The 27,489-nt window shown below is 42.7% G+C and overlaps 1 protein-coding gene across 5 annotated transcripts in view; it reads right to left on the bottom strand.

The window, feature by feature from the left end:
- LOC116323928 (tetratricopeptide repeat protein 28-like) overlaps positions 1-27,489 on the bottom strand; it is a 180,569-nt gene that overhangs the window by 44,257 nt on the left and 108,823 nt on the right. For all 5 annotated transcript variants that reach the window (XM_039620315.1, XM_039620316.1, XM_031744410.2 and 2 more), the window contains 3 exons: positions 26,990-27,137; positions 19,762-20,034; positions 17,898-18,028 (listed from right to left, as the gene is read on the bottom strand). In XM_039620315.1, the coding sequence (XP_039476249.1) occupies positions 17,898-18,028; positions 19,762-20,034; positions 26,990-27,137 (552 nt within the window). The remainder of the gene's footprint in view (positions 1-17,897; positions 18,029-19,761; positions 20,035-26,989; positions 27,138-27,489) is intronic.

Consider the following 27,489-nt stretch of genomic DNA (forward strand, 5'->3'; position numbering starts at 1 on the left):
TTTGCAACTGTGTTCTGGAACATGCTTCTACTCATATCCACTCGCGTGTTTGTTTGAGGCTATAGCCTGTGAGTTGGTGGCAAACAGGCAGCTGAGAGGGAGGAACACTAGAGGGACAGAGTAAAATTGAACCTGACAGTCTCCATTGGTGTTGGTGGAAAATTTGACTGTTCCCTTTAAGTGGTGTGGGGGTTTGATATTTCAAGCTCCCTCTCTCTGACAATATGCTAGACAAAACAAGGCTTACAGAAATGGCCAAATGTTAAGTGAGGAAAAGAAAGCGAGGGCAGCACGGTAACTGAGCTTCCCAGCCCCCCACCCTCAGCAGCCCCCTACCTCAGAGTGCCCGTCCCCTGTGACAGGATGTCAGCATTGTTCAAATGCAAAAACAGCCCTCCTGCCTGCTGATATAAACACATGAATCTAAAGTCTGGTTGAGGAGGAAATTGAAGAGGTGGCACACGGGGGAAGTGGGGCACTGTGAATGAATCTTAATGTACTCTAAATCAGAGCAAAGCCTTGAAGGGTTGCACGACACTGCTGTTTATTTCTGTGCTAAAGTCAAATCTCCACAGGCATAGCTGTGTGTGATGCCTGCTGCTGTAGGGAATCAATTCTTGAGAGACCTTGTGGTGACAGAAGGGGAAATCACAGTGGTGTTTCAAAGTCATCTGAGAGCGGGGGGGGCTTGAGGTAAACATCAAGGCTTGCAAAGCCTCAAGCAAAGGGACACAGAACAGAGAAATGCACGGTGCTTTGAAGAGCGGAAAACACCTTCTTTAAACTCTAATAATACTGAATGTAATTGAAAATGACTATTCAAAGTTAATCCAAAGGTACTGCAGGTGGGATAAGCTACTGGGGTGGCTGCTGACATGATTTTATCGATCCATGTGTCATTATCAATTCTGTTTATAGGTCCCTCTCTTTATCTGTTTACTATCGATTGATTCCTGATCAATTTTATGTGCAAGAAAAAGACAGACCCACAATAGTTTTCAGCATCACGGCAACTTTTCTTTATTATCTCTGGAAGGTGAAAACAATGTCGAAAAAGGCTCGCATGTGTGAGAAACCTCCAGTGCCCTGAGTTTCATGTCATTCAACACTGATAAAAGAAACTGCAAAAGCAACACAACAGTCTAAAGTTAGATTAAAAGGGGTGTGCCATGTCATCATATAACACTGGTTTCAAAGTCTATCCATTAAAAGCTAATTAGCTGCCGTTATGGTTTCCTGCTGCGGCTGAGGACACGGTGCCAAATATAGCGTAGCTTGTAGGCCTCCACTTCGCATCTGTTAGCATTCAGCAGGATACCAGGCAGTCAATCCAAGGACGCACAAGTCATGGGTTATTCAAGGGCATTTCAGAAGCCTAAAGATGGGAAGTGGTGTGTCTCTGTTAGTCTGCACAGCTGGACAAATCAGGCCTGGCATGTCGAACTACACAGCTCAATCTTTTTAATGGTACACAAGAAAATTTGGTGTGCTTGTGAGGAGAGGAGAGGAGAGGAGAGGAGAGGAGAGGAGAGGAGAGGAGAGGAGAGGAGAGGAGAGGAGAGAAGAGGAGACAAGTAAAGGTCTGAGGACCTGGATCAATATGAGCTGGCCAGAGTTGGTGCTTGGAGCACCCTGACACAAAGAATGAAATGAAGTGTGACAACCAAACGTCCAGACTATCACCACCTCACAGTTCTCTTTGAGGGGAGATAGGCGCTCCTGCACTGCTCTCCTCTAATCCACTAACACTAACACCTAATGGGTTTAGACCACATCGGATTTCTGTGAAACAGAACTTGACTTCTATCAACTTTTTTTGTTTTTAAAGTAGCATTCTCACAACGGGGGTTTCAATCTAGATCAATGCTGAAAATAGTAAAGAGAAGAAAGGGGTATTAAAAAGTAAAGATATGCTGGCTTAATTAGTCATGACAAGCAGTGCACATCTTTAAGTTTCCTTCCTCTGTCTTCTCAGTAAGTCAGCAGCAATGAAACAGAGGGTTTGCTGCTGTCTGCTTAACAGAAAGTGATCCCAGATCAGAAGGATCACGTTTCCCGGGCTATTATTTTTGTTATTATTATTATTATTAGTAGTAATCGTATTATGAGCGGACTAGTTAAATGACTGCTTAGAGGTACACTTGACAGACAGAAGACAATATCAAATTTCTATTAAGATATTTAAATCTACACAAATAAGTCTTTTTCATTAACAGTGGGGCAAATGAATGTTTGAAAGACCAAACAAAACATTGCTTTTTGGCCCCTTTTATCTCACTAATCATGCTGTCATCAACCCTGTTTCCACAAGCAACAGCAAAATACTGCTGTCAACAAAAAAGCTCTGATAAACCCACCGCACAATATCTGCACAGCAGGAAGAGTCAAATTGGCACGAGCTGGTGAAATACCTGCTGGTGAAAATCTAGCAGCTAATGAGCCACATATTTTTAAGGAACTGGTGGTGACCATGAAAGAGAGAATGAATAATGATTTTTCAGGTAGCCATAAATGCCAATGTTGGTTTGTGTCCGCTGGTTGTACAAATACTCTATGCAGTCCTGTGAAAAAAAGTACAGCTTTACTACTCCCATAGCAATTAAAAGGGTAAGGAACAGTTAGGTGCTGCATTTGATTAAGTGATCATCAGCAAGTGTAAGCACCTCTATAAAGGTTCTGAAAGGTTGCTAATTGGAGCATTCAGGTGTGTGTTAACATAATCCCACAATCTTGCCAGGAGTGAACATCCCAGCAAATTCCCCTGAAGTTCCACCAAACAATGTTCAAAGAAACTGCAAAAACCCCAAGGGCTACATCTCAGACTCTACAGTCATCCTGTTAAATGAAAGATGAGACCAAAGTGGATATAATGCACAGTGAAAACCACACACAGCGCATTAGCACAAACACCTCATAGCAACTGTCGAGCATGGTGGTGGAGGGGTGCTGATTTGAGATTGCTTTGCAGCCACAGGACCTGGTAGTCACTGAGTCAAATATGAACTCTGTATACCAAAATATAAAGCTGAAAATATAAATCTGAAAAATGGCTGAAAAAGAAAAGAATCAAGGTTTTGCAATGGCCCAGGCAAAGTCCAGACCTCAAACTGACAGAAATGCTGCAGTGGGACCGTAAGAGAGCTGTACATAAATGAATGGCCACAAACCTCAATGAGCTGAAGCAACACTGTAAAGAAGTGTGAGCCAAAATTCCTCCACAATGATGTGAGAGGCTGATAAGGTCATACAGAAAAGGATTACTTCAACTTTTTGCTGCTGAAGGTGGTTCGAGAAGCTATTAAATCATGTGGTGTACTTTCACAGGACTGTCAGAGTCTTGTTATATTTTTCACATAATATATGAAAATTTGGGGCATTTCTGGGTATTTTTTTAGGTATCGGACATTTTATTTTCCTGAAAAAAAGATCAGATTTTTGTTTTCTAGCTTGTTATGCCCTGGAGAAGGTGAACTCAAATGTAAATTTTAAGCTGCTTAGATCACATCACTAATGCATCACTAATGAACATTGGAGTCCGTCTTGGGGAACAATGTGCAGCGGTACATGATGCCAGCTGCTCCTTTCCAAAAGCAGCTAAACATGTAGTTTCAGTCCTATGTACAAACAAGGAATGGCACATAATAATAAAATCAAATGCTCCCATCAAGAAAATCTCTCACCTCTCGTGTGCAAGTTAAATCGCTAGCTAAATCGTGCTTAATGCTGACTCTTGTCATCATGCTTTGCAGTATTAGGAAAATAAATCAGCAAAGACATGCAGCTGAGTGAGTGAAAAGGCCTTGTTCTACCTCCAGCCAGGCACACAAACCATTTAAATCTCTTCCTCCCTCTGTGCTTTTATTCCCCAAATGTAATTACAAGCCTGGTGATGGTGGCTACTGTGGCCTAGGCAGTCTGCAGAACACGGCATCAACACCAGCACTTTGCGGGATCAAAAGACGGGCTATCCCTCCAAAGCACTTTCGCACCTCACTGCTCCATAGAAAGTGGCTCCTCCGAGCGACACCAGACTAACCCCATGCTTTCAGCACCGCTGGGTGCTTTGCTTCAGCCGCAGGTGGACAGAACTGGTCTTCCTGATAAAGACTAAAAGGAGGATTTCAGCACTGGCCTGTATTACACATTCATAAAAAACATTACCCACATACGCACACGAATACACAGACTCAAAACCACGCACGTGCACACTACCTCCCACTGTGACAGAGATTTAAGACAATGAGGATGGTAAGCTCCCTTAGTGCAACATGATGGAAACCAAATCCCAGAAACATTCCATTCTCTGTCCCATTTGAGACGTGTGCGCCTCCTGGGGTGACGCTGTTCCTGTTTGAAATGTGTGCGACTCTGCGAATGAAGGCAGAACAATCAAAACCAAATTGCCTAATTAGTTTTCTTGAGTCTGAAAATTCCCCAAGATGTGCACTACTGACGGCATTCATTTGCAGGTAATACGGACAACTAAGAACAAGGCTGACTACAAAACCCCCCCCCCAAAAAGCACAATAGCAGATGAGAGATCAGCGGCATTCCAGGTTTAGCACTGGGATGTGGTGCAGAGGACACAGGAAGGGACATTCCAGAAATAATCGCCGCTTTTAAAGGCATGTTTTGTTGGCGACGCTGGGCCACCTGCCAGTGGTGCCTTCAGCTGTGAGCACGCGCCATGGGACTCTGATTGACAGAGAGGGTAAATAGTTGCTAGCGGGGGCCCTGATTGTATCTTTCGCCTGTGGCAGAACAGGAGCCAGAGTAGAAGGGTGATTGGCTTTTGTTACAGCCCTTCAGCCACGAATTAAGCTGGCACCTCAGCCAAGCCACCACACACACACACACAGAGAGAACCCCCCCTTCTTGTAAATAAATAAACAAAATAATAAAAAAGCACATCTATTTCTTCTTCTTTAGCACAGGCGTTCCTAGAAAAATAAAAGAAATCACATCACATTTTGGTGAAAAACACACTGAAGGAATTTAAGGGAAAAACGGGTGCTCGGGGAATAAGGAGGCAGAGCTAGAAAGAGACAGAGCAGAGAGGCGAATATGTTTACCAAACACTCTGCAGGGACTGGGTTGGAATTTGAAGGCCTGATTTTTTTCTGGAATGCCTCTTGTGTTCAGGTCACGCAATGTAAGAAGGGGGATTCGCCAACGTAGGAGGAAGACTCCGCTAAACTCCCTCTACTGACGACAAGCTGAAGCCAAAACAGGGAAAAAAAAGAAATAACGGTGCTCCAGGTGGGAGGAAACTTTGTATGCTGAGCATGAGCTAAAGAGTGTCAGCTGACTCAAAGCACACAAAGCAGACACATAAGCATGAGTCGATTTCTACTTCCATCAGTCATGGGCAGGAATGATGGGGGGGGGGGCACACACCAGTGTGGCTTCAAACAAAGTGGATTTTTGTCTGCGTTCGATTGCCCACTTCACACTGGAGTGACGGAGCAATCACAGGCCACTTCTGCACTGCCATTTAGCGACAGGATGGAGGCTTCACAGCCGTAACATATGCCTTACTGCTGCTTAATAAAGGCGAGTTCCCTGCTTTAGAAGACACGAGAAAAAGAGAGCGAGAAGGGGGCGGAAATGAAAAAGGAGGGGTGGAAAGGAGGATGGAGTTAGAGCTACAGCTGAGCCAACACCAACAACTATTACATGACTCATCTCACATCTGCAGCAACAAATGGCCAAACGAAGGTGGACTGTACTCAGTCTTACACCAGCCTACTGAGGTATATATCCAATAGACACAGGAGAATAAATACGACTAGATTCTTTAAATAGTACTTCCTGTGTGTTGTATTGCTGTGTAACCTTTGAATTTTCTTACTGTATAACATCTTGGCATAATGACACACCAGCCGGCACATACATTTTTTTTGTGCAGTGTCCACAGTTCTGACACTACATCAACACACACAGTCTATATACAGTATATGGCATCCAATAAACAAGTGAAGTACACACTAGAGACAAGCCCATAGAAAGCTTATCATCTCTGGGAACATGGGATTCCTGCACAGTCCTGGTTACAACCATAAAGTGATTTTTCTCTTGTGCATCTCATCTGAGCTCCAGGCATACATGTGCAAACACGCAAACTGCACACACATACAAAGACAACACTGAAAAAGGTCCCTTTTGTCTGCTCAACACTGATGAAAAGCTACCCACTGCGAACTTCAATCACATTCGAAAATGAGTTGGAGACATGCTGTAACCCCGACAGCGTCATTAAGCCTGTCAGTCAGTCCCGCAGAGTGAGGGGAGGGTGGGGAAAACAGCCAACGGCCTTCTTCAGTGTGGTGTGTAGCCCCGAACGAGACCCGGAGGTACCAAGAGCCCCTCCTGTGCTGGATCTATGTCTGGCACTGGTGTAATGAAGCTATATGATTATGGATTCTTCATCGTATGTCCATAAACCCCCAAATGCCAAACACCCAGACAAAGAAATCATGCATATTTTAATGGTGTTCATGGTAAATGATAACACACACTATCATGAGAAATGATAGCTAAACCCCATCAAATACATGTTCCCACGCATTAGAACCCATGTGGTGCACACACAGCCACACACACACAAACACGCAGTCAGAGAAACACACACTGCATAGAGCAAGATAAGCCTCCGTGTGCTGTCAGAGGCTAGTGTGTGATTGGCCTCCGCGGAGCTACTGCTTCTCTCATCATTAACTCTTCAGAGGATCACGCTACTCTAATCACGCTAAGCCTCTCCGAATGGCGATGAAGTCAAAAACGTGCCCGTGCACATATTCACAAACACCCAGCTCACACATATGCATGCGGGCAAATGCTTTCACCGCAATCACAAAACATAGCGCACACAAACAGCTGTGTGCAGTCTGTAAAAGCAAGTCTGGTATCAAAAACAATATGAACCAATTATGGCCAATTTGCAGGAGAAATTTCAAAAACTAAAATTCCCTTTTCCAGTCAAGGATGTAATTTCCTCTGAGTATGGGAACAATATGTGCACCTCACTGTTCAACAGCCTATTTTTGTTACTCAGTTTTTACATTTTACATTTAATTAAATAGCTAAACTACTACTACTTTAAGTTGTGTTGGCTCATTAATAATGCAGAACAGTTAAAGAGTACTTTATTTACTATGAAATCAAAACTCACTGCTCTATCCACAGTATAAATCAGGATAAATTTTCCATCAGTGTACTTGTGTGCATCTGCATGTTTGATGAGAGCCAATCCAATCTGAGATGGACACACCTGGTCAGAAGCAAAAGCCAACTAAATCTACCGACAGCACCAGAAATAGCAACTTAGTTCTGAGTAAGGAAGCGATTTGTTGTGTTTACCTCTGAGACTTCTACTGAATATTCTACACTTAAGGCTGCACATTCAAGAGATTTTTCTAAAGCTGATGTGTAGCCAGCTAATTCCTGACTTGACTGTTATTTAGAGACCATACCACGTGTGCTGCAAGGTCAAGTATAAGCAGAACCCAGAGGGCTTCATCCCCTCCTAAGATGGAGTACTTTCATTTCACGCACTTGGGGCATCGTATTTTCTCTCCATTTTATTGCTCTCTCTGATGGCTCTCTACAAAGACACATTCCACCTCCTCATACAGAAACCGGGGCTCCCGTCCAAGAAAGCCTCTGGAAGGTCTGGATACTGTGCCACAAGGACAAGAATGCTGACACTGCAGTAACTCGGGACAAAAGCTAAAGATAAGAGTGGTGAGAGACAAAGCGACAAAGAGAACAAATCTCAGCGTATAGGAGTTGTGTGGAAGCTTGCGCCAAACCAAACTGAGGAGCTATAATCCCCCGTCTTTGGCGTGATGTCAGGGAGTCATGCAAAAAGACCATTTCCTCACTGTGCAAATATGCCGCCTCCTACATCCCTGTGTGTGCAGCAGCCATATATAATGTAAACATCAAATGCTTGTAGCTGCACTGACCTCTCTGACTCCCCTGGGAGACCCCTTGTTCACGTGTAGCACAGAAACCGTTTGGAAAACACACATGGACTTGGCCAAAACTCTGCCACACTGTCTGAATTTCACCTTATCACTAAGGACAAGCTCATCCTTTTTACAGATGGCTGAATAGCGAGGACTTATGACTGCCTATTTTTGGCTTCACTCTTTAAATACAGGAGAAAAGAAAAACACAGAGGGGAGGGGGCATTTCTTCCCAACGCAACCTGTTTCAGTGAAAGAAGAAAGGGAAAATTTTTACAGCCACAGGATTAAAACATGGATAATATTGTAAAGTTCCTCCTTGTGCTACCAAAACAGGTCTGACCCATAAAGGTGCTGACACAGGACCTCTTGCGGTATCCTATAGTGACACCAGTGGATCTTCTTCAGGGGTTCTGGTGTGTTTCAGCACATCAAGAGGATGATGCTCATTCACATTGTTATCTTGGCAGTCTTGAGGCTGGGTCAGTGTGTCAGGGTCTTTGTGTTGTTCATCAAACCACTCCAGAGCAGCTTGAGCATCATAGTCTCACTGGGAGAGCCCACTGCCTTCAGGAACTGCCATGGAGGAGTGGGGGGTAGAGTGTTTAGGTGATTGATACATGTCAAAGTGTTGTTCGGATGGGTTTGCAAGCAGAATATTGCATTTTAACAAAATCACTTGTTCAACTTACTTGTCAGTGGCCTTATAGATTAGAATTTTCTAACAGTAAAATGAAATGATAGAAACTCATGTATTTATTTCATGCCATGAGGGTTCTGTCAACTTTTTGGCTGATGACAGCAGGCACTTGGCAATATTTATAAATGGCCAATCATTTTCACAGTCGTACTGACTAATCAAGGGCTAGTAATCGCTCCAGTGAGTTTAGCTGGGCCACTGCCCAGAAGAGATTGTTGGTCTACACCACTGACTGTGCCTAACCTCGAGCCTCTACCGCTAATCACCAATTAGCATGTATCCTTTTCTGCGTATTGACGCAAGGCAAATGGTTTCAGCTCAGAATGCCTGTTAAAGGGGCTGAAAACAAGCATCGCCAACAAAATCATATGCCAAATGTCCGCACCAGAGGACATCTTCTAAATGCAAACGTGCACAGATCTGTTGATCTGCCAGTGTGTAGGTAGAGGGTGGCTGTGGAGGGAGTTTCCTTGGATTTGTAGCTCTCCCTTGTCACAACAATGTCTTTTTACCCCAGGGCTGCTGACATGATTCATGAGCCAGACTTGATGTGGTGTTGGTGTGCAGGCCAGATAAAACTAATATAGGTTTCTGTGCTGGAGTGTGCTTTACAAGTTACTGTAGCTAAGCAGCCATTTCACACTGCTGAGCTAGAAATAGGTCTTACTGTAGCTAAATCAACCCAGTCCACCCATCCCCAACCTTCAATGCAGACGGTATTACACAGTGCACACATAATTTTACACACACGTTCAATAAAGACACACACACACATATTCCTGCTCTGCTTCTCTCCTTTTTCTCCTTTCCTCGCTCTCTGTGTTTCTTTATTCCTTTCATAGCTACTTTCAGTGGACCTCCACCTGTCCTTTTGCTCCCACCCTTTTCCAAGTACCTCTCTTTCCTTTGCTCCTTCTCCTTCATTAAAATGGACTTCCTAAAGCCTCCATTCGTCTTGCTGACAGCTCCACTATCGATTGGGCTGGAGAAAGGGATGCAGTTCCAGAGCTTTAAATGGCTCTTTGGCCAGCCTGGATGAGGGCTGGGCTGGACTAGGGCCGGAGGGAAGGAGGAGGAGGGAGTGCCAGGTTTAAGTGGGAGGTCTGTCCAGAATCTAGACCGTGACATATTTCTGGTCACCAGTGAAGAACACTAAGATTGACCCGATGGCATTTATCCGAATTTACATGAGAATGACTCACCGAATCTGTAATAAGGATTACACCGATGTGACGAGATAATGAATTAATCCTTGACTAAAAGACAACACATTATCCAGGCTGCCTGGACCACTTGAAAGCTCTCCAGAAAGCAAGCACTATAGTGGGAGTATTCAAAATATTGGTAAGGAGAGCTAGGAGTTTTTCTGTTGGGTACTCTGGCATCCAATTTATTTCAATCAAAGCCATGTGAATTAATGGCGCACTGGCTGGCACCTTTAATCAGGCTTCATCCCTTATTGTTACACATTTTCTAAGGGAAGATGAGTTGGCACCTTCCATCTTCATCCCTCTTGCTGTGCGACATCAAATCTCTCTGCACAGATTAATGAGCGGACATTTGATTTTCCCAATGATTAAAATTTCTACTGCGTACTCAGTGTCCTGAGGCGCAGCGGAAACTGCAAGGAGCACGATGGATTGTCTCCGGAGTGTCTGACGATCGCTATCTGCGTATGTCAGTGATGATCATAAAGTGCATCACAACAGCATGTCAGGAAACACTGCTTATTTGTTATTTAATCACTCGCCACTGATTGGAGCAGCAAGGGATGAAAAGATAGACAAGGTTTGTTGTTTAGGACAAATTGCTCAACTTCCCAATTCTGCGAAGTTCAATCCACACAAGGAACTTTAGAGTTTAAGTCTTGTTAGAGTAGCATTAGACACAGGGTTTGCAATGCTTCTGCATTGATTCTTTAACCAGTAAATCAAAGAGACCATGCAACATCCAGATTTGCTGTCAATTTAAAAAAAGCCAAGCCCATGATAGCAAATAATCCTGCAACACTGCACTGTCTCTGCTCTTTCTAAAGGCAATGCTCACAGAGAATATAGCGATATGGTGTGTGATTCTATAAAAGCAGAGATAGAGAAGGAAAAAAAATTACATGAAGATGGGGGGGGAAATGGAAGAGAAGAAACGAAAAGAAGTGGAGGTGATGTGGAAGGGTAGAGGAAAGGAGAAATAGAGCACGGGGCGCTGAGGAAGGAAAGAGGGAGGAGGCGGCAGGGAGCACTAGTCGATATAACGGCAGTCATTCATCTCTCTGACAGCCTTCCAAATGCTCCACTGGGGGAGACACAACACTGCGTCACCTCGAATGCAGCAAATGCACAGTGCAAATACACACGCCTGCATATGTGTGCATACACACACATGGTGATGATGCCTGGACTCTGGTGTGCATGAAAGTCCATGTTCTGGGTCAGTAGTGTGTTAGGGGACAAATCAGTGCACGCCATAATACTGGAACAGTATAGAGGTAGAAACCATCATTTTTTCCCCCCGATCTTATATTGTGCTTCATGTTTGTTAGCACACTGAAAAGCTCCAAGACTAACATGCACATGAACAGGACATGACACGCTTACATCACACTAGAATATGGGAGCACAGATGTGTGCTCAAAATAAAGCACACACATGCAATCCTTGTTCCTCGGCTCTGGTCATGGCCCATTGGCTGATGCCTGCCGTCCATCTCTCATGATTCATGGCTAAGCGAGCGGCTGCAGAGCAGTTCTAAACCAGTGGGCCGAGGAGAGCCTGTGTGTCATTAAGGCAAAGCGGGCTGGACATGCTGTTAGGGCCGCTGCACTACAGCCAGCTCTGTGCCTCAGCACAGCACAGCAGGAGGTGAGGAAGCAAATACTTCTGAGCAAGGTAGTATTGCTCATAGTGGTTTTAATATCAACAGTTGAGTGCCCTCACAAAGCTACCTTTCCCTGTGAAGCGTGCACTGTAAGAAACAGGTGTGCTGTCTTTTATTTAGTTGGACAGCAATCTCTTCCTGCCCCCACCTAGCATTTCTGCTAAATTAACCCCTCTAATCATCCCCAAATCCTTTTTAATCAACAAAGCAGTGAAGGCTACAGAAAAAAGACAAGGGTGCCAAGCTGCCCCCCTCCCCTTCCATCCTCTATTAGCGTGGGCCCCAAGACGAGTGGTGGAGGCACACGTCCATACACTAATGACTCCTTAATGATCCCCTCCTCTGCTGGAGTGCTGACAAACACTGACAAACCCTGACCCTGACAAGAGGAACACCCACACTTAGTCCTCTGCCTCACCCCTTATTTAGAGGCTCATCTCTCAGCCCTCAGCCTCATTATACCAGCTAGGGTCCAGCAGGATCCATACAGCCCCAAACAAGCAGCAAGATAAACACCCGTGACGAAACAGTCCGTGTCACTTTCAGTGTGAGGGGCTAAGTTTGAACAAATTCCTTGCAGCAGATGGCGTGAAAGGGAAGGAGAGCTTAGATAAACAAAGCCAGAATTAAAAGGAGAATGGTGGTGGAAGATGAAGTAGTAGTGCGGGAGCCTATGGAAAAAAAGGAAAAAAAAAAAACATTGTTTGTATCCTTCTCTGATTGCGATTTCCATTTCAGTTTGGGGTTGGGGGAGTCAGCAGTGGAGACTCTTTTTAACATCACACAAAACATAATTATAGCGTGCACCACTGCCAGCCCGCCTCAGTTTCTCCTAAATACTCACAGCCCAAATTAGGGGTTACCTCCTTCTAGTTAAACCTACTATTTAAGATGAAAACGTCACAGACAAACAGAAGAGGCGGCAAACAGGAGTATTGAGAGGAAAGACCTAGTTTAACAGCTTTGTTTCACAATGACAGAGAGGGCCTTCGTTAAATATGGTTACTGGCAGGCCTTGGAAAAAGCCAGGTGTGGAAACTGGGACAAAACAAAAGTTGGAAACGACACAGACACAGCTACAAAGACTAGCAAGTTAGCTTATGTTTTATCTGCTCTGCATATATCTGACAGCTTAAATTCTGCTTAAGGTTATTTCCAAAATGCAGTGAGCTAAAGAAAAACACTAACTTCACGCTAGCCAATGACCTCACTGGTTTGGACTGCAGCTCCTGTTCCCATTCGTGGATGACAGAGCATTTATTCTTTGAGCCTTTACCCCGCCTCTGCTGTCTTTTCTGTTTTGTTTGCTCTTTTCCAGTTCTTCATCATTTCAGATTCATAACTATGAGCTATTATTGCCACACCGGTCAGCCGAAAGCAGGGATCCAACAGGATGCCTGACTTTTCTGCTGCACTGTGCTATAAAGAGCCACAACAGAGATTTTCCACTGTTATTAGAAGATGAAAAGACATCCTAGGCCTGGCGTCTTTACTGACATTACAGAATCCAGGTACTGTACTGCCTCTTGAGTTATAGACAAGCCTCATATGGGATCCCTGTTTTTTGTCTGTCTCTGCTCCTTCATCACAGACAGGAAACTGTGCACCATGTTGCAGAGAACAGTAGCTACTGTGGCACAGCTTTGATTTATGTCTACTGCTGTCAGTTGTGTTATTAGTACCACTATTAGCACACATACGCGGCGAGGTATATGTTACCTTGTCACAAACGTTAAGCCATATGACCTCGTTACGTGATTACGAGTTTACCCATGTTCATAACAACTTATTGAATTTTTGCATGTTGTAGCTATAACTTCTGTTTGCTGCACTACTCATGAGAGTTATAGAACCATGGTGACAATGTTAGTACTGCAGCATTGTCCACAAAAGATATCTTATTTCAAGGCAAAAATAAAAGTGAACAAGTATAAATGTCATGAAAATGATGAGTTATTAATTCCTCAATGTAAGGCTAAGAATAGTAACCATTAAAGTCCAATTTTAGCTCCCCCCCCTTCAGCAATTGTCTTGAAACCTGTACCATATCTGGCTACATTTGATTTTTGAGTTGTTTGACTTCTCCTAATGATATCACCACATGCTCAGATGTCAGTAATTAACTTAATGAGTGCAATCTTACTATAATCTGTATCCATAACGACTTAAGAATGCGATGTTTTGGATATAACCCTTGTACTCTGATTAGCTTGGGCGAGCATCCCACTATGGGAACCTTTCTGTGAGCCCTCATTAGCAGCTCAAATACACCAGCCATGACTGACTGGCACTTGTGACACCAATGCAGGAATAATTGGGATTCCCCGACTATATATTGATCTGACTAAGAGTCAATTCCTTGTTTTTATAGCAAAGACACTGGCTATTAGATATTCAGTACCTAACTATCCATAACTCTAAGTTTTATTTATATAGCATTCATTTGAAATCTTTCTATGGGGAAAATACTGATTCCTGGATTGCAGAAAAGATAATTATCTCCAGTTACACTTGATAGAGGAGGGTCCACATCCTAAAAAGAGGATTGCATTGCCTACATTTTTACTCGTCTCTGTGTCTCTGTTAGTGACCCAATCCTTAAGTGGACATCTTACTTAAAAACACTAGAGGACAGTTCCCAGCATGCAGCTATGCATGTTGCTTGAGAGAAACTCCCTTTAAGTGAGTGGACAACGATGCCAGGTCCCTGGTGGAATGTTCACACAGGCCATCAGGAGACTTAAGACTTCCTCTACAATAAACTTTTATCTAGTAAACAAAATTCTGTATAGACACAAGTTATCCCATGTGTGGTTTTGACAAAAGAAACAAAACAAAACTCGGGGTCTTGACCAAATAAATCCACAGTGCACAGACTGGACACTGACGACTATGCCTACAACAGTGCTCCATGAAGGAGAAAGAGGAAAGGGCAGCGAGCTGCATGTGTAAACACAAGCTTATGCTTTCTGTGAAAAATGCAGGATTAGGCTGCATGCTGACCTTAGTTTTCCTGAGAGTAACTGCAGGTACGTTTAATACACAGAAAGTACACGAATCTCCTCTATGTGCTTAGCTGAGGCGAAAGCAAACAATATGACCACCTTCAAGGTTGTTTTTAACTCCAAGTCAGAGCATTTAGAGAAGGGCTTAGATGTGAGAATTTACATCTCTTAATGTTGGCCATCCTAAAGGGTGCTGGCCCATTATTGGTCCTTCAAAATCCATATGGCGGGCTAAAATATCTGCCAAATAAATCCCAATACGTGTGTTGCCTTAGCCTTCTCAAAAAAGGTCCTGCAAAAATGACAGTAAACGTCCCACAGAGCACTGAAAAGGACAGGTTTTGATTCTTAGCACCAGCCCAATAACACATACCAATTACTTTCATAAAACATCCTAGTTAATGACGCTCTGTTATTGATACTTAGAGGTAGAGTAAGTAGTTGTTACAGGGTATTTAACAGGAAAAAATAATATTCTATTCATAAATAAGCATTGAAAAGTGTGTAATTATATCTGCCAACAAATTGATGCTTTCTCAAAAATTTAGAACTAATACATTAAAAATACATAGCAGTGGTGGAACCACAGTGTTGAATACAGTGACTGAGATGGACATTGCTGTTTTACCTAATCGGGTTTTATGTATGTAGCTAGAGACCAGCCATACAGAGAGAACACCTTATGACTTACTTTGAATTTAAAAATCACAAAAAGCGCTTTCAGACATTTGTACTTGTATATTTTCATGATCTTTTTCTCATGATGTCATTCTCTTGCACTTCTTCATCTGCCTCCTCCACCACTGCTCTCTTTCATCCCTAATTACCACCTCATCTTCCTCCTCTTCGCCTCAGCCTCATCTCCTGAATTGAAGTTTATTTATTTCCAATATTGCCGCAATTACTTATCGTCAGCAGACTAGACCGGTGACCCTCCCATCTCCAAACAGCTGACAACTCGCTGGCTAAACAACAACAATAGCTGGTTATAAGCAAACATTATGGCAGCTAACGTCAGGTTTGAGTGTCCTAAAAATCACACTCTGATAAACAGTTTGATTACATTTTCACATCGTATGAGAGTTTATACACTAAACTCATGATTTAGTCATAATTAACTAATGGCTTATGGACACTGTCAGGCCTGGCTAGATAGCTTATGCAGCTGGTGAAAGTCACTATTTTCCCAGGCCAGCAGCACTGATACCTGCTGAAAGGCTTCCCTAATTCGTTTAGCACAGATGCTGATAGGCTTCCGTGATGAAGAAGAAGAGGTTTCTGAGTAGAGTTGTGTTAGTCTAATATATAGGAGGAGTCATTCCTGACATAGCTATCACTAATGCCAGCTAATCAGGGTCGGTTTAATCGAATTTGGGCTTCTGATGTCACCCAGGACCAGTTCCCATGGTGAGACAGAAAACAAATACTATGGAAAAGAAAAACCTCCAGGAGTTGCAATGACCTGAATTTGATTTTGAATCTAAGAGTGCTATCAAACGTAGGAAAAAGAGGATATAAACACGTGCTTGTCCATATTAGATCCAAGCATTTTAGCTTCATGATTAAAACCTTAGGCTTAACGCAATCAAAACCCACATCCAACATTAGCTCAGTGCCATTGTCCACAACATTTTTTTTCCTAAATGAACCGTTTCACCAGATGATTTCATTATTGTCTCCAGGAAATTTACTAAATAATTCAAGTTGTTAAATCACAAATGGCACAAATTCCCAATGTTCCCTGAGAATCTATGCATCATCTCCTGCTTTGAGTGCCTTCATAACACCCTCAGACTGCAGGCCAGACACTGGAAATCCAGGCAGCAACAACATCCTTCCTCGGGCCTCTAGGAAGTGACCTCAGCTTCAGAAAGGCCAGATAAAAAAATCCACATCAGGAACAAAAACACCAGGCTGACCGTAATGAGCTCTCCACTCGGCTCCAGTGTGTTCTGAGGGAGACCAGGTGGTGTGACACACATATGACTCTGATTAAGGGGCCTTTAGATGAACAAGAGGACAAGGGGGGCAAGTAGGGCGGGCTGTGCAGGGGGCAAATGAGACCTTGCGCATATGAGGCAACTATTAATGCTGTTCAATGACCTCCAGTAGACCCAAAGATGTTCCTGCAGACATGAGTGGTCGTTTTCCCACTTGTGTTTCACATACAGAAGCACTGTTTCTGCACGGTTTTCTTTTAAGAAGCGACAGTGAAGTGAGAGCACAGGCCTCAGTGGCAGATAGTCTGATATACTTCTCTGCGGTCTTTAGATGTCACTACAAACTCTGGCCAGAAGAACTCGCTCATGTCTGCATCTCATTTAATCAAAACATTTCTTTTTAGCAGAACAGTCAAATAGCTGAGAGCAGTCAGCGCCTTACACGTGTTGCCTGTATCCCTCGCTAACATCAAATGACAGAGAGGTTTCACTCTGGCGTCTGTAGGCTTATAATCTGACTTGTGATCTGCACATGTCCTCAGAATGTGAGAGTGAAAGATGTCAAGGGCACCTCTGGCCTCATTTTCAACAGTTAGTTTCATCCTGGCGCATTGTGCCACGTCTGGCTGGACCGTTTAAATGTCTCCCGATATCAGGCAGCATAAACAAGCAGGCCTGCCTGTTGGGAAGGATAAGGAATGAAGGGGAAACAGAGGCCATTCTTCTGCATGTGCGACAGGAATTGTGTTGGAACAAGCACCTGTCAACCCCCACCAATGACCGCAGAGAGAGGGAGAGAGAAGCAGATGACAGAGCAAGGAGAGAAAGAGGGCACCGATTGAAAGAAATGTGGATCAGTCTGTCCAACTTTTTTTCTCCCTCTCCTTCATGTTCTTCTCTCCTTCCAACTCCTCCTTTCTCTCGCTGCCTCAAACAACTTAATCTCTCTAAATTACATTCCAAAGCAGGCATATGCTCCAAAGTCCCAGACTTACTGCTTCACAAACCAGATACACATCTACATAATATCTGCATAAATACTTTGCATTGATAATAAGGAGAAACAGCTGCCAAGGCTATCCTACTGCCCTTTATTACAACTTCCTCATTCTTCGTCCTCCGCCATCACCTTCACTTGTTCTCCGCATTAACTTGACGCCAGTTTTTTTTTTAAATAGACAAAGCGGAGCAGCATCTCTGTGACCTTCAGCCTCCACCTTCAAGTACCCTCTAAAAGACAGAGCTGAAGAATGCTAGGCACAGCACAATTCCACACCTACAACATGATAAGAGACTCGGGGAGAGAGAAAAAGGAAAGAATGGTAGTAACATCAATTTATCGCCCTCTGAGATGACAGCTATTCCGCTCTATCCGTTTCAAGACTGCTGCAATTTGTGCGTTTCTTACCTCTCTGTCCTTTAACTTCATGGCCAGAACCAGCTGGTTGCGATGGTTGGTCAGCGCTTCACGGTAGTTCCCCTTGGAGAAGAATGCCGAGCCCAGATTCCCGTGAGCACGGCATTCCCCTGTTTGGTCACCTGAAGAGGGAAAACCACAAGGGATGAGATCGACATTTCAAGAGTTAACAAATAAAATTTACAGTAAAGCTCGGAGGATTGCAAACCAGTCGGTGATTATTTCACATCATTCCACTGTCACTGTCAAACAGGGACGTGATGAACCACATCTATGCCACTGACATGCCATCGCACCCTTAAAAGGGAAAGTGCCGTTATAACCCGTTATAAGTTCTCCACAGTAGAGTGCCTTTTCTGACAGCTGGTAGTGTTGATCTCAATGCTCCAGAGGGTGAGAGGGGAAAGCCTTATTATTTCTTCCTGACAGAGAGGCCCCACAGACAGGGCCAAAGTAAAGCACAAGTCTCTGTGCTCTACCTGAGAACCACAGCTCCTTATCTGCAGCTGTGCTGCCCAGTCATGTGTCAAACTGTGTGGGGGTAAAAAGAGTGGAGCCAGTCTGTGCTACTCCCTGTTTTCATTTTTTCCTATCTTCCCTTCAGAAGTTTTTTCCCTTCCTTTCCTCTCTTTCTCCCCTTTTCATATATTAATCCAAAACAGGCAAATCCATACTTACTGCAGGCATTACTTATTTTTGAGCAAACAAAATAGAAAATTCCCAGCAGCGACTGGCATTTTACCATTTTAGTGGAACATATTCAGATGGAAAGATACACAAAAGAGACAAAAAAGAAAAAAACTTCACTGGAAGGTCACACTAACAACTTTTATACTGGAATTCATCAATATACAAGAATTAGTCTAAAGTATTTGCTACATTGAACATGTGCAGACTGCTTTGTAGAGTGCACGCGCCTGCGCCACTTACCGGGCAAAACAAGCTCTTCAGTTTTTTGTTTTGTTCTGAACTTCCAATTTTTGAACTGTGTTTGTGTGACATGGGTAAGTTAAATGGACTGGTACTTATACAGCGCCTTCCTTCTCAGCTGAGTACTCAAAGTGCTTTCTACTGCAAGTCTTATTCACCCAATCACACACACATTCATAGGACGCTTTTATCTTTGCCTGAGCACTTCCTAACATTCGCACATGCACACGCACACGCACACTCCAATGGATGCATCAAGAGCAACTCAGGTATGAAAGTATGAAAGTAAGCAGAGACGCAGCACATGAGTTATGTAAGGCTGGAGTTGAGGACAAGAATGCGTTTTGATTAGCGCTAACATTAGCTTGCTGTAATGCTTACAGTGATAATCTATGTGGCTAAACATACTGACAAGGTGATCTCTAACAGCCAAAGCTTGATGCTCAAACACTGTTCAGACTGTCCTCATGCTTACATCTACTTTAAGCACAAAATATACTGTAGCTAATGGGATCATTTTATTTGGTCACAAACTAAAGAAACAAACAAATTAGATCAAATTTTTCGTAATTTCACAATGGTACAAATAACAAAGTTAGAGGATTACATAAAACCACAGTGTTCGTTCTCTGCAATGTCTGATTAATAACCACCCAACAGCTGCTGACTGACTGACAGACGCTGTCATCACCAGCCCAAAATACTCTATGATGACTGATCACAAAGATTTCACTAATTTATTAGCTGTTTACATAATTTAACAAGAAAAAATGTCAAAGGGCTTATTTATTCTATTATTTATAGTTCAAGATTGTTTCATTTTAAACAGTAGGAAACAATAATGACATGCCACACTCTGGGAACTTGTGTCTAAGCAATCTATATTATCTGCTTCCACTCCCCCCGCCCTATTCAGGGGTCTTACCTAAGGTTTTGGCCACTTCCAAGTCCTGCTGCATGTAGCTCGTGCTCTTCTCTGTGTTGCCCAGGGACCAGTGAGCGCTGCTGAGGGCGGAGAAGACGGAGCCGCGTAGCTTGAGGCTGCATGTGCCGATCTTCAGTGCGGCTTCTAGCACCACAACAGAGGCCGTGTGGTGGCCTGCTGTCAGCAGCTCCTGGCCGATCACAGAAACCACCACAAATGGACTTTTGTCCAGCTTCATCTTTTGCAGCTGCTGATAGGTGGGCTCGAGAGACTCTGTGCAGGAGAGACACAAGTAAGACAGAGATTAGAAACAGACTACAGATTATGCCAGAACCTTGTGCTGACACTCTGATGGACACGGATATCTGACACTGACTGCAATAACTGTTACGTGTTTAACGTCTCCGACAAAGGTGACTGTTGTCTGAATTTAGATTCTACTTTTCCTCCAGTAACAGTTGTGTTTTGTCTGCCTCAGTAAGCATAGCCTGCAGCCTGACTGACTGACTGCTTTCGCTGACAATTTAACAATAACTCAATATACGAGCCATTTTTCTGTTCTTCCACTCTGACTGGAGTGATCAGAGGCAATTTCCAACAGTGCTGTGTAGAAATAGCAACAGTTTAGACCACTGGGGGCAACTGTCTTTACAAACCACAGAGCAAAACCAAATTTGTGCCTTTTCCTTCAGCTAGTACGAATATTTGAGGGAATTTAAGGGAATGGCGCACAATGAGTAGGTTTTGAGACAATTTTAAAAGTGATGGGGAAACGACTGCAGCTGAAGCACAACAACAGCATCGGTGGAGAAATGCAGAGGAAAGAAGATGCAGAAAGGTGACCTCCAAAGAGGCTGAAAATACACACAATGACATAAATCAATGGTGGGCCACGTGGGATTCGGGATTCAAAGGCCCCTCCAGACTTGCAAAGTCCTCCGGCAGATACGAGCATCGAACCACATGAAGGGTGAGTAAGGGAGGCTTACCCAGTTATCTATTTTTTCTGCCGTCTATTGATGCATTAGCCTTCTTCTGTGTTTAAGTACGCATTTGAATTCATCAGAGTAAATTCACACGGCCCTGCATTTGCAAATGTCCCGAGGAGAATTGCTACTAATCAGGGCAAAGCGCCTCACAGAAGGCCGTGCCTGTACAAACGGGTACGCGTGACCAGATGTGTAGTCTACAATTCGTTGTAACTCAGTCTGAGAAACATCCACAGATGCTAATTCACCTAGACACACACATACACGCACAATATGAGATGCATCCTCACACAAGCACTCAAAAGCATAACTGATGATGCTCTTTCAAGAGCGTCGCTTCTGTTCCAGCACTTGGCAGAGTGTCGTGCTTATGGAGACAGTGCGTGCATATAATATCCATTCATAGCTTGTAATTGCTGTCGGAGTGACATCAAGAGCTGACTCATAAATCAAACACTGAGAGAATGCTTTTTTAAAAAGGTGTCATGGCTGCTGCATTCATAAACAGGTAGTTATGACAACATCTGACTGTGTTGTTTCACACACATACACGGGCTTACAAACAAATGCTTAAGAGAATAGAGTCGTGGGCCAATAGAGTGCTATGAAAAAAGGGCTGAGAAAGACCCCTTTCTGATTTCTTATTTTTTGCATATTTGTCACAAGTAATTGTTTCAGATGATCACATTAGTTTCATTATTATACAGATAACCCTTGCAATTTAAAAAAAAATTGCAGTTTTTAGATGATCATTTCATTGATTAGGTAAAAAGCCTGTCCAAACCTACTAATAACGGGTTGTGCCACCCCTGGCAGCAAGAACGGAGGTCAAGTGTTTGCAATAACTGGTAGTGATTCTTTCACATTGCTGTTGAGGAATTTTGCCCCACTCTTCCTTGAAGAATTGTTTCAATTCAGACACACTGGAGGGTTTTCAGGCATGAAGAGCCTGTTTAAGGTCATGACAAAGACTTTTAATTTAAGTCTGGATTTTGAATAGACCACTCCAAAACCTTAATTTTGAGCCATTCAGAGGTGGACTTGCTGGTGTGTTTTGGATCATTGTCCTGCTGCAGAACCAAAGTGTGCTGGAGCTTCAGGGCTGGACATTTTCCTTCAGGATTTTCTGGTAGAGAGCAGAATTCACTGTTAGAGCAAGTCGTCCAGGTCTGAAGCAGCAAAGCAGCTCCAGACCATCACACTACCACCACCATGTTTGTTGGTGTGATGCTCTTTTTATGAAATGCTATTTTAGTGGGCTCACCACTCCTGAGAAGGTTCACTGCTGTTCCACGTCTCACTGTCTCAAAGCCTTAGAAACAGCTTGTGTAACCCTATCCAGACTGTTTCTTTAGATCTGGGCATGATGCGTTTCATTTTGAGATCATTTAGTCTACTTCACTTTGTCAGACAGATTCTATTAAACAGATTTCTTAATCGAACAGGTCTGGCAGGTCTGGTGTGACAAGTCAAATTAAACTCAGCTTTCCAAAAATGAAAAGAATGAAACCATTATTTAAGAACTGCATTTTGTGTTGACCCAGGTGATCTTTATCTGATATGAAACATGTACGTGTGACATATGCATATGCAATAAAATAAGAAGTCTGGAAGAGGGTGAATATTTTTTCCACAATACTGTATATGAAGCAAAGATTACAGCCCTTGTGTTGCAGAAAACACCTAACAGAACATCATAACATTGTGCCTCTTTCTCGCCTTTTGCCTTTTAATATTGCTTTTGCAGCCAGAGCCATACGTTCCTTTAGTGACTGGATATGTGCAGAGCATGACTGCATACAGTATCACTAATGCACCATATTCTGCCTTCCATTTCATGTGAATAAAGATGTAAGGCATGCACTCTCTCCCCTGCATTAGCAGATGTGTCATCAGCAGGACTGGTGAAGCTATAAAATACTCTTTTTAATTTTTAATCCCTCGATTTCATGGAAATTGCCTCTGCGATACAATATCACTCGATAAGATTATCTTTACCATCCTCTCCCTTTGAAATTAATGTAAATGTCTGCTGCCAGCTGGATTTCATTCCTGATTATGACAAGTTAAATACAAGTCGTGGAAAAAATCTTATTAAAAGACCAAAAGCAAAATATTTTACCTGCACTGTCAATGCCACCCAGCACTTTGTTCGTTAGGCAAACACGCCCCCTATGAAGACTTGTGTTTCTTTCTTTTCCAGCAGTGTATTCAGTTTGGAATCAAATATTTTGGTAATGTCACTTGCTGTGGTTTATTGGTCAACAATGCAGTTTTTGCCCCTAAAAAATAAGCTATACTAACAACTTCTGGTAGGAACAGTTCATTGTCTGGTTTGATCATTCACTGAATCTGTTGACAAAAAGAAAAATGCAGAATAAAATCTTACTAATCCTCTCAGCAACAAAAAAAATATTATAAATACATAAAAATCCTCCTTCCTTGCTCTCTCCAGGGAGGTCAGCTTGCTAGGCTGCAGTGGTTTCCAACCTTTTCCCTCTTAGTACCCACACAGCCTTGTCAGATAAACTGAAAGAATAACATTCCCTTTTAATACCGTTCATGTTCAGAAGAGTAATTTTAAAACTGTATTTGGACAGCTTTCAGCTTACCATTTCTAATTTATTGCTTCATAGTTTTTTCAACAGACCATCACTACTGGCACACTACTTTACCCATAAGTCACTACTTTTGGATACTGTTTTGTTTAACATCTGTTCGTTTCTTTATGCTCCGAGATCAATTTCACCCACATACCTTCCATTTCTTTCCTGTTTCTTTAACAGGAATGTCATTATAAAAAAAATATAAGAAATTTATACATAAATTATTAAATATACCAAAAAAAAGGTGACTTTTAAAGGTTAGAGACCAAAGTAAGACCAAGATATTCAAACTACTTTATAATGTTAAGCTCCTCCCCTTGCAGGAAGACGTTAGAATGCACCACATGACCACGAGTCAGTGCCTACGTAAGAATTAAAGATGCTTCTTGGAATTAATGATACTGAATTAATTATACTGCCCACTTCATGTCGTGGTCTTCTTCTGTTAAAACAATTTGATTTTTGTACTTATGAAGGTTGTTTTTTTCCAGAAAATATTAAAAAATATTAGTTTTTAGTTACAAATCTGCAATTTATTCTGTTCATTTTGTCAGATTTCTTTTCACTTCCATTTCTCAAACAACCTTAAGTTATCTAAGCAAATTAGCTGTAGCATTTTGTATGGTCTGTATTACTTTGTTCATTATAAAGACTATTTTTGGTCACTCTCTAAGACCAAATTTCTGTGATTTTCTTAAGCAGCCTGTCCGTATTTTTCATCAGTTTCCCACATTAACTATGCAGCCAGAGCAGGGTATTCACTTTCGAGTCCTCGTACTACTGAACGATGCAATCAGATTATTTTTTTAAGCGTTCGTATATCACATCCACTATCTGTGTCTTCATCTGTGGAGATTTCACTCCAATCAGTCCCTTTTATTTTGCTGCTGGCTCTTTGGGACTGCTTCATAATTAAATGTAGTTCTGAGCGATTTTTTTGGTTTAAATGAATTTTTAAAAAGTTGTTTTGGAAACTTTCATGAGAAAAAGATAGCATTACTGTCTGACAACTCAGTCAAAATACAGCCGTCTTACCATGCATTTATCTTCCTCGTTCAATCGTTAAGTCATTAATTTAACTAATACTTAAACTGCTAGCTGTACTTGAACCAAAATAATTTACAACTCTTTCTATTCATGATTACGTTTAAGATGATGCCCATGGTATAAAATCAAGTGTACTTTGCATTTGCAGGGATTCTGCTTAGTTGCCTTTAGACACACCTTGCCCAGAAACTCTAGTTAAATGAAAATCTTTTAATAGCAGTGGATCCAGCCTGGGTCAATAGCTGCCACACCATGTCCTTCATGGTTCATCTGGACTGAGCTTCAAGTGAAAAAACCTTTTTTAGTTAGCATGTGTGTAAAATAACCCAATGATTAACAATTAAAAACTAATGGATCCTTAAGATTCTCTCTGGCCCTCGAAGAAAACAAACAAGACACAGGATGAGAACAGGATGAACAGCAGGAATATTCTCCATGGGACTGAAACACTAAAAACACACAATTTCCCCTCGGTTTAATAAAGTATTCTGATGGCATTAGTGAAAATATAAGAGGCTGAGTTGCCACTGCTCATGCCACTCAGTGATATAGGTGGACAATGTTGATGTTATAGGAAAAAACTGCAGCTTAGATGATTGTAAACTGCACGTGTGCGGCAAGCCTTTGTTGGGTTGAACCGTACATGATACAGAATCGTTTATCAAAAGACAAACGCCTTTATTCAGTTCTCTTAGGTCCCTTCTTCTTGTCTCATTCAGGGATTTGTTTATTTTGAATAAATGTTATCAGCTGCATCTCTTCACCCAGTGGCAAACCATAAACCTAACAGTGATCTGAGCAGTCTGAAAATAAGTTTGTTGAGACGACAGCGGTAAGATAAATGACCGAGATAAGTGAGCGCTGCAGTCACAGCTAGATATAATCAACTGTTTCTTGTCATCAGCTGCATGGTTTATATGCTGATGAGAAAAAAATGTATCCAGTTTTCACTAAAGAAATTTGTACTATGATAAATTTGAGGCAACCTAAAGACTTTTCACAGTTATAACAACGTTGTTACCACCAAAGGCAAAACAGTAAGAAGCCTATTAATTACAATGATTATATAATTAGGCTTTTACACAACTAACAAGCAATATTTTGATAAGTACTTTGATAAATGCTTCTTTAAAGTGTTTAAAGTGTTTTTGATAAATATAACGTGGCGTTGATTAGTTCCAATTAAAATGGCAGCAGAGGTAACGAACTCTGGATCCTGAATTACTGCGCGGCCATTAAACGTGGCAGACAGAAACATGGCACTTTCTGCCTTGAAGGAGAGAAAGCAATGCTCGCCTACCTTTCTTTCACTTATCAGGGGACTTTGGCTGAGTAACACTGATTATCCTCCCTGTTTGCTGGCGTAACATTGATTATCGTCCCCTTGTGCCAGGAGTCCCTCTGAGAGGATCATTGCTCTTAATCCTTTGACCTAACTACCTCTCCTCAACACACCTTGGATTAGGTCCTCTGGTGGTTGCCTGGCACTCTGGGAAATAGGGTAAACAATTAAGAGATTAAGTGGCTTGGGCTAAATGTTGGTCTACCCCTACTAAGAGGACCCATTCTGGTCCATAATGCTGAGGTCTGGGCTCACACCCAAAGCCTTTTTTTTGTTTTGGTTCCAATGGCAGGCTTATATGCTCACTGTCGCTAAGATGGGCTTTCCATTCTTTTCTCTCTTTGCAATATTTTTTTGTCGCATTTGCACAAGAATATTCAGAGGAGCACGGTATTCAATCACGGAAATGCTGATTCCTCACTGAACAAAGGCCTTCTGAGCTACTGATCCACTGCACAGTGCAGTAATTTTTGGATTATAAAAACAAGGCCACATTTATTCAGAGGCACGGCATCAGAGGAGTTTGGCAAGGAGGTGATGACAAAGCGAGACTGCAGGATGACTCACAGTCTACGCTGGCAATCTGTGCCATCTAGATCTGAAGCATATTAAATCCTCCGCAGTGGTCATCTAAAGTAAAACTGGTGCCAGGTTTGTTTGAGGCTCATTAGGCTGGCCCACACGGATTACTCATGGACAATCAGGTCGCTGCAGTTGCTTGATACAACAGATAACAGTGCATAATAAAAAATGAACACATTTTAGTGACAATCTTGGCCTGAATACGCTACTTATAAATCCACTCAGCTTTAAGAAGAAAAAGCCTTACACAGGGGCAGACACAGACAATGGCATTAGTGCTGGATGCTCATTAAGATAACAGGCTATCAATGTGTGTCAGCCTGACTGACAATAAGATATGCTGAAGCTGCAGGCGTCATTCCTTAGAGTCCGAAGGTAAGTGCTTGACACCACCAGTCGCTCACAAAGACAGGAAGATGGGCAGATAGAGAGATGGCCTGCCCACAAAACAGGTACAAAACTGACAGGTAAAGTCACCTCAACGCATTTATTGACTGAGCGAGGATTATCTCCGAGACAGGCTTTTAGGCTGCTGTAGGACAGAAACGTGAAGAAGGTGAAGCAGAAAGAGTCACACACACACACACACATACACACACACACACGAAGACCTTCTGACATGCGCACAGAGAGTGCACGTGTTCACCTGCCACATTTCTCACCTCGTAAGGGCGACTTCATGGCGGCTTCTACCATGCCCACCAGTAGCTGTAGGCTCTTGGGGTCTTGGGCCAGCCCCGAGGCGAAGGCGGCCAGCGCGTCGGCATGGCGTCCAAGGTACTGAAGGGCAACACCCTGTCGGAAGTATGCCTGCAGAGAGAAGGAGGTAAAAGAGCTATCAGTGCTCAAGTCTTCTGCCACAGCATGGGGCTTTATTCAAACACATTACCAGACACACTCATTTCACGCCATTAGCATTTTTTCCACATGAGCAGTTTTCTGAACATGGCACCTCTCTCCTTTGTATTCCCATAATAGAGTGATCACTGGCTTTTTTTGTACTTGTTAATTGGATTATAAGTTTTACATAAATGCACATGTTACACTCTGGCTGGCTGCCTTCTCAGGAGCAACTCCTGTTTTTCTATTCAATTTTTTTTTTTTTGCTCTCTGTCTCCTTGCTGTGGGAGTAAACTGCACAAGTCGAGCGCTGGGATTTCTC

Source organism: Oreochromis aureus, linkage group 12, assembly GCF_013358895.1.
Source record: "Oreochromis aureus strain Israel breed Guangdong linkage group 12, ZZ_aureus, whole genome shotgun sequence".
NCBI lineage: Eukaryota > Metazoa > Chordata > Actinopteri > Cichliformes > Cichlidae > Oreochromis > Oreochromis aureus.